This window comes from Carlito syrichta, unplaced genomic scaffold, assembly GCF_000164805.1.
Source record: "Carlito syrichta isolate Samal-C Ts95f unplaced genomic scaffold, Tarsius_syrichta-2.0.1 Scaffold130940, whole genome shotgun sequence".
Taxonomy (NCBI): domain Eukaryota; kingdom Metazoa; phylum Chordata; class Mammalia; order Primates; family Tarsiidae; genus Carlito; species Carlito syrichta.
Window position 1 is genome coordinate 93409 of NW_007075036.1, and position 19211 is coordinate 112619.

At 41.1% G+C, this 19211-nt stretch overlaps 1 protein-coding gene across 1 annotated transcript in view; it reads right to left on the reverse strand.

Moving 5' to 3' along the window:
* BTBD7 (BTB domain containing 7) overlaps positions 1-19211 on the reverse strand; it is a 60120-nt gene that overhangs the window by 24022 nt on the left and 16887 nt on the right. The window contains exons 3-4 of the mRNA XM_008049256.2: positions 2641-2849; positions 735-810 (exon numbers count right to left, since the gene is read on the reverse strand). Of these exons, the coding sequence (XP_008047447.1) occupies positions 735-810; positions 2641-2849 (285 nt within the window). The remainder of the gene's footprint in view (positions 1-734; positions 811-2640; positions 2850-19211) is intronic.

Sequence of the window (19211 nt, forward strand, 5' to 3'; positions counted from 1 at the left end):
AGGGGCCTGCCCTCCAAAAGATAATTCCGGTTTTCCTTGGGTCCCCCCTCATGTAAAGGCAAACAACAATGCATGAGGTGAGGACAACAGGTAGACAGGCAAGGAGACACAAGTAGAAGACTTCAGAGAACCCTAAGCTGAAAGCCCAGCCTCCCACTAAGATGCCCCTCTCTCCTCCAGCAACCCCAGCTGGAGGTCATTCCAAAGGATGACTTCTCTTTCACCCTCCACAACATTGAAAAATAAACAAATGTTTCATCTGTATTCATATTTTTATTGAGGTAAAATTCACATAATACACCATTTGCTACTTAAAACATTTAAAAGTGTACACGTCAGTGGCTTTTAGTATATTCACATTGTTGTGCAACCATCAACACTCATTCCAGAACACTTTCATCAACAATGTGCTTTTATAACACTTTAATTATTTCATGAAATTTTTCATTCTAATATTTCCATGAATCAGTCAACATATATTATTAAGCATGTAAGAACATAATAAAACGTATCCTATTAAAGTTACAAAATAAGATTTTTCTGATACATTTATTTTAACAAATTATGCCCACTCCACTAAAGGATTTCACTGATTATAAAAACTTCTATCTTCACCAGACAATAGTGTCAATTTTCAAAACTGATGTGCAGCACAGCATTTCAGTAAGCTTTTGAGACTGTAAGAACCACCAAATATTTACACAAGCTACACAAGCTAATTAGCACAAGCTTACCTCTATCTGCTATTCTTTTCATCAACTGATGCTCTCCCCATTTAATCAGATATTTAAGGATATCTTGTTCACTCGCCTACAATTAAAAAAAGGTTTACATTTATTTTCGTGAAATTTAATAAATGGTTAATTTCATTAATGATTTTTTTCTAAGTCATAATGTAAATACAGCATGCAACTTACCGTGTTCCACTCTTTCTATTGGCTATTTGGAATTTTAAAGTTAATTCTGTGATCTATCAACAGCAAATATACAAGACCGCATTACGTATATTTTATCCAGCAACCTCACTCTTGGCTCCAACTAAATTTTGTATTCTTATTTCCATCTTTTTTTTCTTTATCCTGTTCCTTTCCCATTTTAAATTATCTTATCTTACTATATGGTTTCTATACAGCTGTCTTAAATTCTTTTCTGGAACAAGATAGAGATAAATGAAAGTGAAAGTACAGGGATACAGATTGACTACTATCTTCTGCAGGGACAAGAAAAACAAGCACAGCAACTTGATTTGGCAGAAGACACTATAGTCTCTACAAGGCCTTCTACTGACTGGTGAAGAACTCTTGAAGCACAATCTGTGAAACAGCAATGTACTCCTCATTTTTCTGTACTTTATTTAAAGTCTTAGAGCAAACCCAGGCCGCTCTCCAAGTATTTCAGTTTCCAAGAAGGAACACAAAGCTCAATATACAGAACTGACAAATCCTAATTTCTATAAACATGTAACATCCAGTCTTGGCCAGGACAGTGAGACAAGGTAATGAACAAAGATTCTCCATAAATCAAGCCTAAGTATCACAACATTTGTACCGCAATCAAAGCAACATACAAAGGAAAATGCACAGATGCTGAGTGGATTACTTAACTCTTTACTACATTTCTAACTAAAATGGTAGCATTTTATAATTTTTCTAGTACAAATTCAAAGGAGATAGGAAATAGCTCAATGGGTTTATGTCTTCATAGCATTAAAGCAGTTGTACAGTTTTTAACATAATATTCATGCAGCCAATACAAAAATAAATAAATAAGGTTGAACATACTTTACCTGAAAGATTTTTGGGGGGCAGTTTTAAAAATCTATTATTCATTTAAATTACCAAATTAGAGTGACATGTAAGTCAAGAAAACAAGAATTTGGTAAAAACTACTTCTGATTAAAAATAAGCAGTTGCCGGAAGCAGTGGCTCACACCTGTAATCCCAGCACTTGGAAGGTAGAGGCGAGTGGATTGCCTGAGTCCAGGGGTTCAAGACCAGCATGGGCAGCTTAGTGAGACCTCGTCTCTACAATTAATTAAAAAACGAGCCAGGCGTGGTGGTGCGCACCGGTAGTCCCTGCTACTTGGAAGGCTGAGGCGGAAGTATCGCCTGTGCCCAGTGGGCCAAGCTGTGGTGGCTGTGCCATTGCACTCCAGCCTGGGAGACAGAGTAAGAGACTTCTGCTCAAAAATGTTGTTTTTAAATTTTAAAAATAAGTAGTTGAAAACATATTTTGGCAGAACATATACACTCAGTTTTTATAATTATTTGAACAGATCAGAAATTAAATAATATTTTTACTTTGTGCTGAAGCTATAGCCTACAATTTAAGCATGTGACACTCCATCAAAAGAAAGAAACCATTATAGAAATCGGTATTAATGGAAGCCAAGACAATCACTGTCATGATGTGCTTCTGACCTTGCCTACCACTTCAACGGCTTTTTGGTGTATGAAGATCAAGTGAGCCAGAAAGAAGGCTTTTGTTGCCAAAATATGAAGAGGGCAGTCCTGGGTGGTTTGATCACAGCCCATTTCTCTCCTCCTTCCCAACTCGTGACGGAAGAATAATAAAGTATGGATGGATTTCTTGGTGTACGTAACGAATGACAATGAATTTGAGAGGTGTATAAATGATTACCTGTAGGTAGTCAGACTGGATAGCAGTAAGCAGATGGTCTTTGCTGAGTTCATAAAAAACATCCGAAGTCATGACCTGGGAAAATTCCTCACAGAGGAAATGTAAAGCTTGTCGGTGCACCCATTTAGAGCCATATGGATGAGAGCTCCACTTGAGGATGGCAATTAAAGTATCTAATGAGATGCTCTCAGCAATGATATCCTCACAGCCTAAAAGAAAAGGCAAATACTTCTTGAGATTAATCATGAATATTACTTATTGAACATTAATGTGCTAAGCACTATACTTAAAAGCAGCAATAGTAAAAAAGAACTCAAGGAGATAAATAAAATCTCATGGAAACCACCAAGACTTGGTGGGATGGGGCACAACAGACTATGGCACCTACAGAGATTTAGAGAAAAGGCAGGAGAATCCTCCCAACTGACCAAGAAAATAAATATCAATGTGCAAATCCAATAATGTGAAAAAGACAGTACAGTAGAAAGGAAAGAGTCGGCAGAAATGCTGTAGTTGTGAAAACTGGCCAGGGGGAGAATGTGGAAGACACCTGACTAACGAGAGAATCCATGCCAAGGAAGACAAGTGGGCTGCCAACAAGGAAGAGACCTGTTCTTTGTATCACCCCAATGAAAACATCACACCTTGCATTGCTGATTGGTTAACTCCTCAGAAAACACAAAATTCATAGTTCTGTTTTATTCACCTGGACTTAATGCTGACAAACTTGAATGGTTTAAGTGAAAAGGACCAGGATCCTGGAGAAAGCAACTATGTCATTTTAAGAACTAAAAGAAGAAAATCTGAGGATAGCCACTGCTACTTCTCCTTAGGATAAATCATTTCAAAACATAAAGATATATAAAATCTGAATGACAAAAAGTGTGAGGGGGAAAATGCCTAAATCTGACAGAAATTCTTTGAGTTTACCATAAAATAAAAACTAATTCCTGATAATGTGGAAAAAAGAGACACTTAAATACCACCACCAAAAATATGGCTATACAGACTGCTCTCTAATGATCTCAGAGTTTTAAAAGATATAGACAAAAGACGTTGTCACGTTAATGAGCGTCAAAGACATCCAAAGTTCAAAGTTATTTGTGAAACCATGAAAGGTGAAAAGAGAAAGGGAGTGAATTCTACCTGTAGGTGACAGAAGATCGTTAGCACCCAATATGGAGTCTACAAAAAGCAAAGCCTTATTCCGTTTTCTGATAGGTTCCAGATAAGAGAAATATCACAGATAATTGTGCAACTTGATTTCCACAAACGATCTAACAAAGTATTTCATGACATTGCTAGGTTGTTAGTATAAGACAGGGACTGCTGTCTTCACTGTCTCTCTAGCATTTTCTTGTACATGTGTGCTAAATAAAAATGAACAAATAAGCTCTTTATAGGTAAGATGAAAAGACAGGATGACTGAACAGTAGTTAACAGAATCATTCATAAGTAGCACTGATTAACTTCAAGGTGGAATGGGGGGGCCCTCTGTTTTTGCTATGTTTATCAAGAATTTGTATAAAGATATGGAAAGTATGCTTCAAAATCTCCAGATGACTCCAAATTGTGAAACACAGTTTTGTTTTGTGTTTTTTGATTTGTTTTTGGAGACAAGGTCTCACTCTGTTGCCCAGGCTGGAGTGCAATGGCATGATCATTGGTCACTGCAGCCTCGATCTCATGAGCTCAAATAATCCTCTTGCCTCAGCTTCCTGAGTAGCTAGGACTACTGGCGCGTCACCACACCCGGCTGGGAGGCATAGTTAACAACACACTACATAGCAGAATCATAAGTGGCTAAAAAGATCAGTCAAAAGGAAGTTGGAATATCACTAGGAAAATTTATTCCACACATAAAAGAAAATCAACTGCAGAGTAGATGATAGGGGAGAGGCTAGTTTGTCAATTATGCAAAATAGTATCTACAGAATGAATGCAAAACTTGACATGGTTGCTAACACACTCAAGCAATCCCAGACTTTTCAGGTACAAGCATTGAGTCCTAATCAAGAAACTAAATGTTGCATTCCTCTCTTGTGGGGTGCTGTGTTATTCTGGGCCCTATGTTTTAGATGAGCACTGACCAAACTGCAAGATTCTTGGAGGAGGGCCAGAGAATAGTAGAGAGTTTGAGACTTGTCACAGCAGAAAAGCTCCAAGCAAGAAAGGTTATTTGGATTATGGAAGAGAAACCTGAGCAGAGACATAAGAGCTGTCTTTCAATGCCTGGCAGGCCTTCGTGAAACAGAAGAAAAAACTGACTTCTCTGTTGTCTCAAAAGTGGGTCTTGGGAAACAAATGGATGTCAAAAGAGCAATACTGGCTCAATAATATAAAATCTCTAGTAATTAGAATTTATTTCTTCTTCTCTCCTCAAACAAAGGATCCCTCCAGAAAAGTACAGGAGCAGAGGCTGGCTATCACATTAGGGGTAGAACGCAAAGAATCTTTACAGTGTACAGGGAACTAAGGTCCAAAGACAACCAAGCTGATTCCACCACAGAATCATTTTTAGAAAGATGGTATAGAGTAATCCTAAGATTAATTTTAATCTAAACTTTAAAATAACATCCTTATAAGGAACACTTTGAGATCACCACAATGAGAGCCACACAAAAATGACACCATGAATATGTGCTGATGAGAAATAGGAAATATGGAAACGTTTTGAACAGTCTTCGTGATCTCATGGTGAGCCATGAATGCCAAACTGAGGAGTACAGACTTGATCCAGTGGCCAGTGGAGAAGTTCTGTTGGTCTGTTTTTTTTGAGTTGGAGTCTCACTCTGTCGCCCAGACTGGAGTACAATGGCACACTCCCAGCCACCGCAGCCTCGACCTGCTGGGCTCCAGTGATTCTTCCGCCTCAACCTTCCGAGTAGCTGGAACTATAGGCATGCGCTACCATGCCTAGCTAATTTTTTTGACTTATTGCAGAGATGAAGTCTTGCCAAGTTGCCTAGGCAGGTCTCGAACCCGCAGGTTCAGGCAATCCACTCACCTCAGTCTCCCAAAGCGTTGGGATTACAGGCTGAGCCACCAAACCCAGCTGGTCTGTTGTTTTAAAGTAGGCATTTGGAGTAGAATTGCATAGGATGAGTCAATCTGATAGATGTGTTTGGGAATGAAGTATGGGAAATTAAAGATGGTTATTTAAAAGGCTGTTCACAATCTTACTAAACCAGAACACGGGCAGTGGTAAAGAGAGACAATTAAAGATGACCATACGTTTAAACTTCTGAGGTCTACAAAGAAGCAGGGTATGGTATGAAAAACGGGCTTTAAAATCAGACAGACTGGACTTGAAATCCCAGCTCTTCCACTTAGTCGCAAAATCCATTTGGGCAAATCACTTAACTCTTTGAGTCAAAATGTTCTCATCCTGTGAGATACTTCCTACCTCACAGGGCTGTTAGGAGATTTAAGTGAGACTCTACTCTTGACGCTCTACATTTGTTCAAGCCTTCTGGAGTACTTAAGCTGAGGACTGTGAATACCCAGCTCTTCACTGCCTGCTTCCTGGTGATGTCACCAGCCCCCGGTTGTCCCCTCATTGAGGCTCATCTTCCCAGAGGACAGCTGCAAGCCAGAGCTCTCACAACTCCCAGAGCCACTCTTCACCTTTACTGGACAGTTTCACCTGGATATCCCACAAACACCTTACATGCAAAAGTCAACTAATTTCCCCTGGGAAATCTCATCCTCCCCTTAATCTATTTTAGAGAAGGTATGACAGCTACCTAGCTACCAAAGCCAGATATCTGAGTACCATTACTGATTCCTTCTCCTGAAACCCAAAAACAGTCTATCACCAAATGCTGTTCATTCTTCTTGTAAATCCATTTCCTTCACAGACTCTCCACTGAATTTCTACTACCTCCCTTTCAGAATCTGATACTTTTTCCATGCATTATTGAAATAATCTTTTAAAAATTGCTACCTTGTCTTTCTTCTTCTAATCTGCTCTCCAGTGTTGCCAGAATGATCTTTTAAAACGTAAATGATATGTGCCTCTGTAACAAATTATTCAATAGCTTCAAGTTGCAAATGACTTCAAGTCCAAACTACATTTCTCTTGATGACCTGGCACCTGCTTGTTCTTCCCATCCCAACACATTCTGTATTCTAGTTATGCTGCATTGCTTCCATGTCCCTGAATCCCACTAAACCCCTGCACTCCAGGCCTTTGCACATGGTATTCCATCTCTCTGGAAGGCTCCTCTCTTAACTTCTGCATCCTTTAAGACTCAGCTTAGATGCCTTCTCTTGTAAGAGCCTACCTTGATCCTACTCCCCAAAGCCCACATCAGGTGTTTCTCCCACCTCAACGTTTCTCAGGTGCCCTGTATTTCTCTAACAGCACTAAACTCTTGTAATATTACATTTTTCGTATATATCTGACTCTTTCATCAGACTAGAAGTTCCTTTGGGGTAGAGTCCCCAACTTATCTCAGATTCTACAGTGCCTAATACCTAGTAATTAACTAAAAGCAAATAATAATATCTAATGATAATATCTGAAAACTTATGTATAAAACATTATATACATGTATCAATGCTCTGTGCCATGTGCTTACCTTAGAATATTTATTCTAGCACTTCTTGAAGAAGGTGGCATTATTATTCATTATTATTACTATTATTACTATTCCCATTTTACAGATGAGAAAACCAAGGCTCACGAGGATTAAATAACTTGTCCAAGGTCACACAGCTAGGAAGAAGACAAATTACATTTAAACAGATACTTTCCTTCTCTCCTGAAGATTCCCTCTTCTCTTTTTTATTCCTCTAACCGATGAACTGTTACTAATCAATGCTTGTTAGAACTTATTTACTTAGAACCACTTCTCATCAACAGAAAAGCACATTGTAAGTACACCAAACATAGGATATTAACTTGAAAGGAGGATAGGCAAAAACTAGAATGTTGGAAAGTATATAGGGGTTAATCTTATAATGCCAAAATTAGTATTTTCATATTATGGCAAAGGACTTCAATTAGTGATAATGACTCTGTCAAGGTTATCAATATTGAAATGAAAATGTAAACACAGCAGTGAGCTAGAAGAAGTACTGGGTAAGGAAAGATCAGCAAGCAGATGCCAAGAGGGTTCAATATGGCGCCACTTTCTTGGTAAATTCTGGACAAGTCTTGTAGATCCAAACGCACTATGAGCACACTCGAAGATGGCCAGACTCTTGCTGACAACATGTTCCTAACACAAACCCCTCAAGACCAACACGTAAATGAGAATGTCCACCAAGTGCATGCAGGTATTCAGTACTAGTGGGCAGTATGTCATCTCTTCTCTCAGTACTTCTCCAATTATCTCAGGTCAAGAGTTCTTTTTCTTTCTTTTAAAATCTCTAATCTGTCAGGGACCAATACTTTTGTAAAATTCAGCAGAAATATTGCTTGAGTATTGTGGTAACTGCTAGAAAAGTTTCTAATGCTGACTCTCAATTTCTGCACTTACCTCACTCATTGTAGACACGCGGAATAGCACTGCTGCCTAGAGTCCCCTCCGCTTTGGGGACACAGGCTTGCCTTGTCCTCTTGCCTTCTATGAAAGAACACACTGTGTAGCCGGGCATGGTGGCGCATGCCTGTAGTTCCAGCCACTTGGAAGGCTGTAGCCGAGGGATCGCCTGAGCCCAGCAGGTCAAGGCTGCGGTGGCTGTGAGCGTGCCACTGCACTCCAGCCTGGGCGACAGAGTGAGACTTCGACTCAAAAAAAAAAAAAGAAAAAGAACAAAAAAAAAGAACACACTGTGGCTGGCTTATTGGTACCAGCTGGAGAAGGGCAGCATTGGGAACACGGCCACCCCTGCTGACCCAGACAGCAGCCTTGCCTGCTGCAAACAGAAGTAGACCTGCCCCAGCTAACCCAGAAACTTGTGAGAAGTCAATGTTGGTTGCTACATACCACTGACTTTCTCAGACTGTCTGCTACACAGCAATGGCTAACTAATAAACCATGTAACTTTTTGGATGAATTCAAAAGCTTTCATTAACAACTTCCTTGTAACAGAGAAACACTACAAGGCATCTCACGACTAAAAGGCACCAATGCATTCTGCTCAGGCAGCAAATCTTCAAAGATGTGGGGAGGTTCACAGATAGTAAAGGGGGCCGTCCCCCCCAAAAAGAAGTCTCTTTTTGGATGGTGGGCCCCTTGTAGTGCAAGTATTCCTGCTAGGTAAGTGTTCTAGGAACCAATAAGCATCTGTGTGCCAGTTAGTACTGTTGTAAGAGGCTGTGTCTGGCTTCACCGAATTTCTTCTGGAGACTCTTTCAATGCATGTGCCTGTTTCGTGATAGGTGAGTCACAACACACTGCCCACATTGTGCTGCTCACCCGTTTTTGACCCAAAAGGGCATGACCCCCATGCCCCGCCCTCCCCACCTGATCTCACCCCATGTGACTCTTTTTGTGACTCCAGATGAAAAAAGTCCTTAAAGGAAAACGTTTTGCTGATGTGGAAGAGGCGAAACAACAATGGCCAAAAATTGGCATCAAAATTGATGAGCTCAAAACAGTAGCAAAAAGAACCTCGATAGGTGTATTGCATCAAATGGCGAGTACTCTAGAGGTGACTGAAGTTTAAACATGTAAAAACATACAATCTTTTGTAAGTAAATTCTGAGTTCCTTGGGGTCCCTGCCTCATAGAGTCAACTTAAAATTCCTTTTACAGCTGGGCTCGGTGGCTCAGTCTGTCATCCTGTGCCTTTGGGAGGCTGAGGTAAGTGGAATGCCTGAGCCTGCAGGTTCGAGACCCGCCTGGGCAAGTTGGCGAGACCTCATCTCTACAATAAATCAAAATGAGCCGGGCATGGTAGCACGCCCCTGTAGTTTCAGCTATGTGAAAGGCTGAGGCGGAAGGATCGCCAGAGCCCAGCAGGTCAAGGCTGCGGTGGCCTGGAGCAGCCACTGCACTCCAGTCTGGGCGACAGAGTGAGACTCCAACTCAAAAAAAAAAAAAAAATTCCTTTTGCTTGTGTGATAAGCACACGTTACAGATCCATCTCCTACTTGTTTAAACCTTTCTTCTATTCTTTCACTGGAATATTTTCTTTCTAATCCTTAATGTGGGTAAAAATGCCTCTTTCAAAAATGTGAGCTACAACCAATATGAATAATTCAGGATGACATATAAAGAGGTAAAACAAATTAATTTGAAATTTAGTAACAAAAAGAATTATTCTGCTGCCTGTTAAATGTTTCTGTTTTTAATAATCATAACTCTTTATTTCATCTGTTCGCGTTTTTCCCTCCAGTAACTAAAACAAGGCTCAATGTGGACAGCTCTTCTGAACACACTGTCAGGATCTGTCTTCATTTCCCCTCATACCTCATTTTTCCTACGTTGGCCCTCCCATTGGTGTTTCATCAGGACCACTGGGAAACCTTTCTACTCGCTCAAGTCTATCAGGAGATGTATAAACAGCTTCCAGGTTCAGAGTTGAGATGGGAAGAGGAAGAAAGAAACAAGTAATGAAGAAGGAAGGAAAAGAACTGCAGAGGGAGAACACAGCTTGTCATTCAACTTAAAACAAGACCACAAGCTAAGAGCAAGGCTGGCCTTAGACTTGGCACGAGACTTCAGTGGCACAAGAGTTAGCAGAAAGACTTAAAAGTGCAAACAGGCTGAGAGAAAAGCTGCTTCAATTCTTTCCTACTAATCTGTGCATGACTGCTTCTGAATCCTGAGGAAAGAAATTAATAAACAAGAGGGAAGCAAGTGTGGCAGATAGTAGTAGAAAGAGCAGGGACTTTGAATTCAGGCAGCTGTATCATTAACACTTGGTTCTCTCATTTAGTGCATGCTAGAGCACATACCCACCCCGTGAGTCTTATTTCCTCATATGTTGGTTATAATAATCCACTAGAGTTCTGAAGATAATGCTGGATATGGGGAACCAATGTGTCTGTACACTACCCTTTTTCTAAGCTAGAAATCTTAAATATCTACTGTGCCTACCTGCCCTCTTTGACCTCAATACCTAACTAGTCAATGTATCCAACAGACTCCCACATATCCTTCAATTAGCCTCCTTATTTTCCGTTCCCACTATACCACCTTTGCTCAAGGTGCTGTTAGCTCAGCAATAGTAGTGGCACTTAAATGGAGTGGGAACATTAGTAACATTAAGGCCCAGATGTTGGCTGGCTTTAGTTAGCAGCTTTCGAAGCCGTGAAAAAAGAAAGTGACAGGCTCAGGTTAGCCAGTCCTCAAATCTAGGTACTCTTCAAAGACTAAAGACTTCCAAGTAAGTACTTAAGGAGACCCTTTTTTCTGTAGCTGCAGGAAAACTCAGGCTCAAGATTTAATTTTAAGGATATTAGAACTACAAGAATGAACTATGAATGAAAGCCTCAACAAGTCTTCTACAATAAAAATTGGGACCTGATAGGAACACCTGGACACAGAAACCAGGGTGGATTAATTGAGAATGTTGAACTCAAGATTTATCTGAATTTTCTGGGCTAGGAGAATCAACTCCTTCAACTATTTACTAGAGAACAGCAATCTCCTCTTGTCTGGAGAACCTGCAGGTACCCGAAAAGATAACGCTTGTCCTCTTCAAGACCTGTTTCTGCCTCCCCTGCCTCCAAACCAATAATCAGCATCAAGCTCATAGCACAATGTGAGTAGGAGAATATAGTCCTTATTGTGGAAGGAAAGAGTAGATGCCCAAAGAACTGCAAGACTTGGCTGTCTGCACTGACAGGTCCTGAGGTCCTGAAGGTACACTTGTGGGAGTGGACCCTGAGTGTGTTAGACCAGGATGCAAAATCTGAGGCAATACAATAGAAGCAGGAAGAAATTCACTCAGAACTCAAGGAATTCACCAGAGTATCTTTTGGTGCTTCTTTGTCCAATGACAATGATAAGAGACCTAGTAACTGCAGCAACTATGGATAACGAAACTAAGAGCTCAGGTATCTCTGGAATGAAGATCTGGCTCCTCTTACCTGGGAGGTTGCCTAGGTCTGCTGAAGTGTTGGCAAAGAAAGGCAAAAAATCTAGTTTGGATGAGGGATGAGGGAGATTTTGCAGGGAACCATTTCCCACAATTACCATCCCAAGTTAGAGATGGCCAAAAGAGAGATATGTCAGATTTGGAAGGCAGAAGTGAGGCAGTAGTCATCACTCTCTAAAAGTCACTGCAGTGCAATGTGGTGCCAGGCCAATGCAGGGGTGCCTGGGCCTCTGCTTAGCACCTAGCCCTTCCTTCCAGCTGCAGCCCTGCTGACCCACACTGGCCCATGCCCACCCACAGACGCATGGCTCCAGACCCACAGACACAAGTGAGCTCTCCTCCAGTTTGCCTTGGTGGCTAGATGTGCTTGGCTTCTCAGGTTGACTGGCTCATAACACCTCTGGATCCCACTACTCTTTCAGATCTCACTTCCCTAGCTTCTCCTATACTTGTGTAAAGTCCAGTTCCCACGATCATTTCCTTATCCCATAAGTCAGAGTTGCTCAGCTTCTCTGACAGAACTCAGATATAGTTGTGATAAGAATATCAGTTGAAGCTTCCAGCCTTTGCAGCAGCCGGACTGTGACTAATTCCATCATCTTCCCAGAATTAAACCTTTTGCAGAGATGTGTCTGGCCACCATCTTGAACTCTGAAAACTGATCTGAGTGATGCAAGTAGAATGAATTAAGCAACTCTTGTGTTCACCTCACATTCTCTTTGCTTTTCACTGTAGCAACCCAGCTTCAAAGGTGTAAACTTACAGCGCCTTGCCTCAGTCATGCCTTGGTACTTCCTGTTTTCTGCTGTGGAAATTCTGACCCTAGGAAAAGGCATCTCTGGGAATCTGCTAGGCACACAGTGAGCCGCAAGAGTGACACCCTATGGGAAATGTTTTTCCAGTGAGAGAACAGAAGCTGGTGGATAAATGTTCCCCTCTCCCTTCCCTCGTATGGACAATTCTGAAGTGTATTCCTTGTTGCTTATCAGAGGTTTCCAACAGGATTATGCCTAGCTGCCTGCAGCAGTGACCAGCTCAGAATACATATGTGCATTGGCTCACTTTTGTTCCATTTCATTATTCCCAATAACCCACTCCTCTTCTCTGGAAGAAATTCCCAAAATAAACTATCTGCACGCAAGCTCTTATCCTAGGCTTTACTTTCTGGAGGGAACTCAGGGAAAGACTGAGCAGATGCAAAAATCTCTAGTCTTAACACTGGTCTACAAGAAATAATTAAAGTTATTTTTAATTGCCACTCTGAATTTTGGTCGAACTAATGGGCCATCCAGCCTTTTAAATTCCAAGTTGCCTTTTAAAACTTTTATTTAAAAACATTACTGAGCTGTGTACTCTATACTTCATGTGAGAGGTACAATGATAAGTAATATAGCTCTTGGCCGGGTGTGGTGGTTCACACATGTAATCCCAGCACCTGGGGAGGCCGAAGCAAGAGGACTGCCTGAGCACAGGAGTTTGAGACCAAGCCTTGGCAACATAGCGAGACCTTGTCTCTACACTAAACCAAAAAAATTAACCGGGCATGGTAGCACGTGCCTGTAGTCCCAGGTACTTGGAAGACAGAGGTGGAAGGATCATCTGAGGCCAGTAGGTCAAGGATGCAGTAGTTGTGATCGTGCCACTGCACTCCAGCCTGGGGGACAGAGGGAGACTACGACTCAGTCAAACAGCTCTTGATCTCAAGACATTAACGATCTACTAGGAGGGGTAGAAAAGGAAGTAGGTAATCTCAACTCTAGGTAATAAGTGTTACAAAAGCACACGGTGGGGATGGGGCCTACCTAAATTCTCAGGTGGAGTGAGAATGGCAAGAGATGGTTTTCCAGGTGAAGTGACACTGGAAATACACCTTTAAGAAAATGGGAAAGAAACTATTCCAGTCAAAGAGAACAACATGAGTTTGTGTGGTAGTTTTGGAGAGTAAAAGTAATCAGAGTGTTGATTCAAAAAGTAGCTTGTAGAAGAAAAAGAATATTCCAGAATACAATCGAGGTTTCTTTATAAATTCTAGTTGCCTGTAATCTATCAATCTCATGTCACTCAGAATGTTTGGATAGTTTGAACCTATTTCCTAGAAATGATGTAATCAAAATTGTTCTATAAAATCAAAGGGCTTGTCTTAAATATCTCATCAAATTTCCGTTTTCCCTGATTAAGTTAAAGCACATGAAACTGTTGGTATTAGACAGTTCTGACCTAAAGAAAAAAAACAACAAAAGACTGAATAGTGTATTCATTTTCTATTGCTGTGTAACCAATGACCACAATAACAGCAGGTTCAAAAACCAGACATTTATTTGTGGATCAAAAGTCTGGGCAGGGGCAAGCCAAGTCTTCAGTCAGGGTTTCCTAAGGATGCAATTAAGGTGTCAACTGAGCTTGTATTCTCATCTGAAGGCTCAAGTGGGAAAAAATCTGCCCCAGGCTCGTCCAGGTTGTGGGCAGAATTCATTTCTGCGGCAATATGCCAAGGGGCCCCAGCTTCTCGATGGCTGTTAGTTGGGGAGTCATGCTGTTGTTGCCATGTGGTCCTCTCATCAGGCCACCTCACAACATGGCAGCTAAATTCTTTGAGGCTGGCAAGGAAAACAGTCTATAGCGTAAGTCTGCTATCAAAATGGGGTCTTATGACAAAGTAATCAAGAAAATGACATCCTGTCATCTTTGCCATACAGTTAGAAACAATTCAAAGGACAAAGTCGCACTTAAGGAGAGAAGATTACATAAGAATGTGAATACCAGAAAATGAGAATCATTAGGGTTCACCTTAGGGTCTACTTGTTGCGATAAGTTTATGACCACCTTAGCAATGTACTTTCTGACACACTGGATAGTCCTAATCACTTTAGTCTGCCCTTAGTACTCCCATTCCTTTGATTTACTTCAGTTTTCTCTTCTAAGAACACATCTAACTTTTCCACATCTCTGAAGAGTTGGAAGAACTCAATCAACATTTTAAGTAAAGATGCATCAAAGTTTGGCAAAAAAAGAATTTTAAGTTGAATTTTTCTGGGTTTTATTTCTTAAAACCTTGTAGCTAGTATTTGAAATTTGGTTGTCCCTGTTAGGTAAAGAGGTATAATACAGAGGTATAGTCTTAAAGGGTAACATAAACAGCCATGTGTCACTTAATGGGCACATGTTCTGAGAAATGCGTCATTAGGTGACTTCATCATTGTGCAAGCATCATAGAGTGTACTTACACAAATCTAGATGGTATACTACACACCAAGGCTGTATGGTGTAACCCATTACTCCTAGGCCACAAACCTGTATAGCATGTAACCGTACTGAATACTGTAAGCAATTACAACACAATGCTAAGTATTTGTATATTTAAATATATATAAACATAGAAAAGGTTCAGTTAAAATATATAACTTTTATAGGCCCATCATACATGTGGTCCATCACTGACTGAAATGTTGTTTATGTGGTGCATGTCTGTATTTATCTACATGAAAGTGTACCTCTCAAATTTCTGCCCCTTTTAATAGTCATACAAGGTTGTCTTCAATAGCTAAATGCTATAAGGCATTACTAATACTATCGGTCTAACCTAAATGTCTTCTTATACTCCTTTTTCAGTATTTTAAAAGTTATGTACTGAGACGTCTGGACTGTCTATCTGGAATGATACACAAAAAACTGGTACCACTGGTTGCCTCTGTGGAGAGAAACTGAGTGGCTGAGGGACAAAGCTGATATGGTAGAGGACTCTACTGAATACCTTTTTGAATACTGTTCCGTGTGACAATATTACATATTCAAAAAATTAAATTAAAAAACAACAACCGTTCTGACTGGCCTGGGCAACTTGGCGAGACCTCATCTCTACAATAAATCAAAAAATCAGTCGGATGTGATAGCGCGCGCCTGTAGTTCCAGCTACTTGGAAGGCTGAGGCAGAAGGATCACCGGAGCCAGCAGGTTGAGGCTGCGGTGGCTGGAAGCGGCCGCTGAACTCCAGTCTGGGCGACAGAGTGAGACTCCAACTCAAAAACAAACCAAAAAAAAAAAACCCCAGGCTATAGACGTTGCCAGGAATTCCCTTCTTTAGTACTCAGTAAAAAATCAGTCCCTGACCACAAAACTAAGCCAATGCTGAAAAGGAAAGAAGAGTCTCTACCCTGAGAACATGACTTCCTTCTGAGGAGAAAGAGGCAAACACTAAGATCCATGTTGCTTGAGTGTGAAAATGTACACTGAGGGCTAGTATTCGCTATTCTTACAGCTTCTGCCAAGCTGTGTGAGAGGAAACAACAGACAAAGATGGAAAAGCTAAAAACCTCCAGGGAATAACTTCAGTTAACTTAGTAAAGGAGGAGGTGAAACTGGGCACAGTGGCTAATGCCTATAATCCCAGCACTTTGGGAGGCCAGGAGTTCGAGCAGCCTGGGCAACATACCAAGACCTCGTCTCTACAAAAAAGTCAGCCCGGTGTGGTGGCATACACCTGTAATTGCAACTACTCAGGAGGATGAGGTGGAGGATTGTCTGAGCCCAGGAGGTCGAGGCTGTGGTGAGCTGTAATCATGCCATTGCATTCCAGCCTAAGTAAAGGAGTAAAACCCTGACTCAAAAAAAAAAAAGGGAGGCTAAAGCAGACAGACAACATTAATAAAGATTTCTCTTTAAGCCATGAAACATACACAACAGATTGTTTCAGACATCTAATTGAATATAGATTGATATTTCTTTAATGTTTATAAATTACCATTCTCTAATATGGCATTTTAAATGTTTGCATTTAAGTGTTTGGGGAGGGGTAATGAAAACAGCACAATGAAACGGAAAAGCATCCATGGGGAATCAGCTCTCTGAACACAGACACCACATCTAGCCCTCCACTATACACAAAGGAGGCTCTCACTCTGGGATGGACAGGATGCCTAACTTCCTGAAACTGAACACGTTCCTATATAATCCAGCATCTTGCTGGAGAGAGACGCAGGATACACCACTAGAGGGGACTAACCAGAAACCCAATCCCAACTATCTTTAGCTGTGTGATGTGTAAACACTTTGCCTGCTTCCTCCTTTGAAAAATGTGGAAAACGCCATCTACCTCAGGAGATTACCTGGAGGATTAAATAATATACACAAAGCCGTTAGCACATTGCTTAACTTATGGTAAACACTAAGTGAATGACAGCTATTACTATAATCAAGATTCCTTGATAAGGGTACTGGTATATTCTAATTCAAAAGCAAACACAGGATCTGCCGGGTGTGCAAGAGGTTAGGAAGGAAGCATGGGCTCAAGAGAGCAGATCAAGTCAAAGATCTATAAAGGAAGCAGAAATAGTCAGTGCCAACCTAAATGTGCTGTACAATTTTCCACCACAGATTAAAATGTTACATAAAAGGTGCTTTTTCCTGTCCATCCCAGCTCTGGCATGTCTCCCTTTCTTTCCTCTAATAAATTTTGTTTAAAAAAAAAAAGTTAAGCCAGGCTCGGTGGCTCAGCCTGTAATCCCGCGCCTTTGGGAGGCTGAGGTGGAAGGATCACCGGAGCCCAGCAAGTCGAGGTTGCGGTGGCTGGGAGCGGCCACTGCACTCCAGTCTGGGCGACAGAGTGAGACTCCAACTCAAAAAAAAAAAAGTTAAATAAAAACAATCCTAGTACTTAGTGTGTTCACATCTCTTTACCTAAAACAAAAGACATCCATTTACACCTATGAATTGTTTACTACCCTGAAATCATTACCCCACTAGTGACAAACAGTACATTGGTATCCTTAAGAATTCCAAGTTTATAGGGTACAGCCACGTAACCACACTGTCCAGAAAACGTCTTGATATCCACTGGTTGGTTACTCCTTACACACGTTCAAGGGCTCTCTTCATAACAACACACGTCACAGTTGATTTCTTCTCAGAGATCCTACATCCTCTCCCCCCAACTGGAAAAGAGTGGCTCTGGAATCAAAATGACCAGGATACAAATCTGAGCCTTAACACTTTCTAGCTGTGACTTCAGGCCAATGACAGTATTTTCAAGCCTCAGTCTATTTGTAAGTGGAGACAATAACTACCATAGAGGACAATGTGAGTGAAGTGCTTATTAGCAGTGTCTGACAAAGTACAGGGGTTCCATTAATTCTTCCGAGCACAAAACTTTTTAAAAGAATTAGTAACTTTGATTTATAAGTTATAGATTCTATCAGAACATATGTATTTTTTTACAGCCGCACTATTTCTAGAACATTTCTTCAGAAATGCTGCAGCCAGAGAGCCTTCAGAAAATGCAAATGGAATCAGGCCACCAGACATGCTACAGTCAGGATGAAGCCCACTGTTTCAGCTGGGTCTAGAAAATTCTTTACCATACAATCCCTTTTGCCTCTTTAGCCTCAATCTTGCCACACCTCTCTTATCTTTGCAGCACCAGCAGCTCCTAACCCAACAGGCCTAGCTCTCTTTTATTTCTAGATCTTTGTAGCAGCAGTTCCTTTAATCTCCAATCGTTACTTAACCCCTATTCATTCCCAGGTCTCACTTCTTTGGGAACTTTTTCTTTTATTTTTTCTCTGAGCTGGAGTCTCACTGTTGTCCAGGCTGGAGTGCAGTGGCACGTGCACAGGTACCACAGCCTCGACCTGCTGATCTCAGGAGATCCTTCTGTCTCAGCCTTCCAAGTAGCTGGAACTACAGGTGCACAGCACCACACCCAGCTAATATTCTGACTTACTGTAGAGATGAGGTCTTGCCAAGTTACCCCGGCTGGTCTCAAGGCCCTATCCTCAGGCAATTCTCTTGCCTCTGCCTCCCAAAGTGTTAGGATTACAGGTGTGAGCCACCTTGCCTGGCCTCTCTGGGATGTCTTTGATAATGTCCTCCTACCTTTGTCTCCTTATTGGAGTCTGGGTCTCCTCTTCCTTCTAGGCATTCTCTCAGCATCCACTGCTTTGTTCTATTAGGGCACACACACTATAACTGCCTATTGGTACTTACCACTGGACTACTGCATTCAATGCTTCAATCCCAAGGCCTGGCATACAGTCAGAGCTCAATAAGTGTTTGTTAAATGAATAAAGAACAGGAGTCATAGTGCTAAATCTATGCCAAGAGGTTTATTTGAATTGATAAGATGTGTCTTTTTCACTCCCAATAATGTCCCATTTTTACCTTTATTTGCTTGAAAACCAGGACAGCAGATTTTCCTTCAGGTTTACAAACTTATCATGATGATCAGATTTATACCACTAAATTCATCTACTTCTACTTAATCTAGTATCTCTAAAAAATTACTATCAAAATATAGTTTAGAAATGGTGTTCACCATGAAAGACCTTTAGATACTTAGTATTTTTACTGTTCACTTATAAACCAAAATCTAACAATCTAGAGTCTAAAATGAGGCATAGAATAACAAACTAGCCAGGCTCGGTGGCTCAGCCTATAATCCCGTGCCTTTGGGAGGCTGAGGTGAGTGGACTGCCTGAGCCCACGGGTTCGAGACCCGCCTGGGCTGGCGAGACCTCATCTCTACATAAATCAAAAAATTAGCCGGGAGTGGTAGCGTGCGCCTGTAATTCTGGCTACTCGGA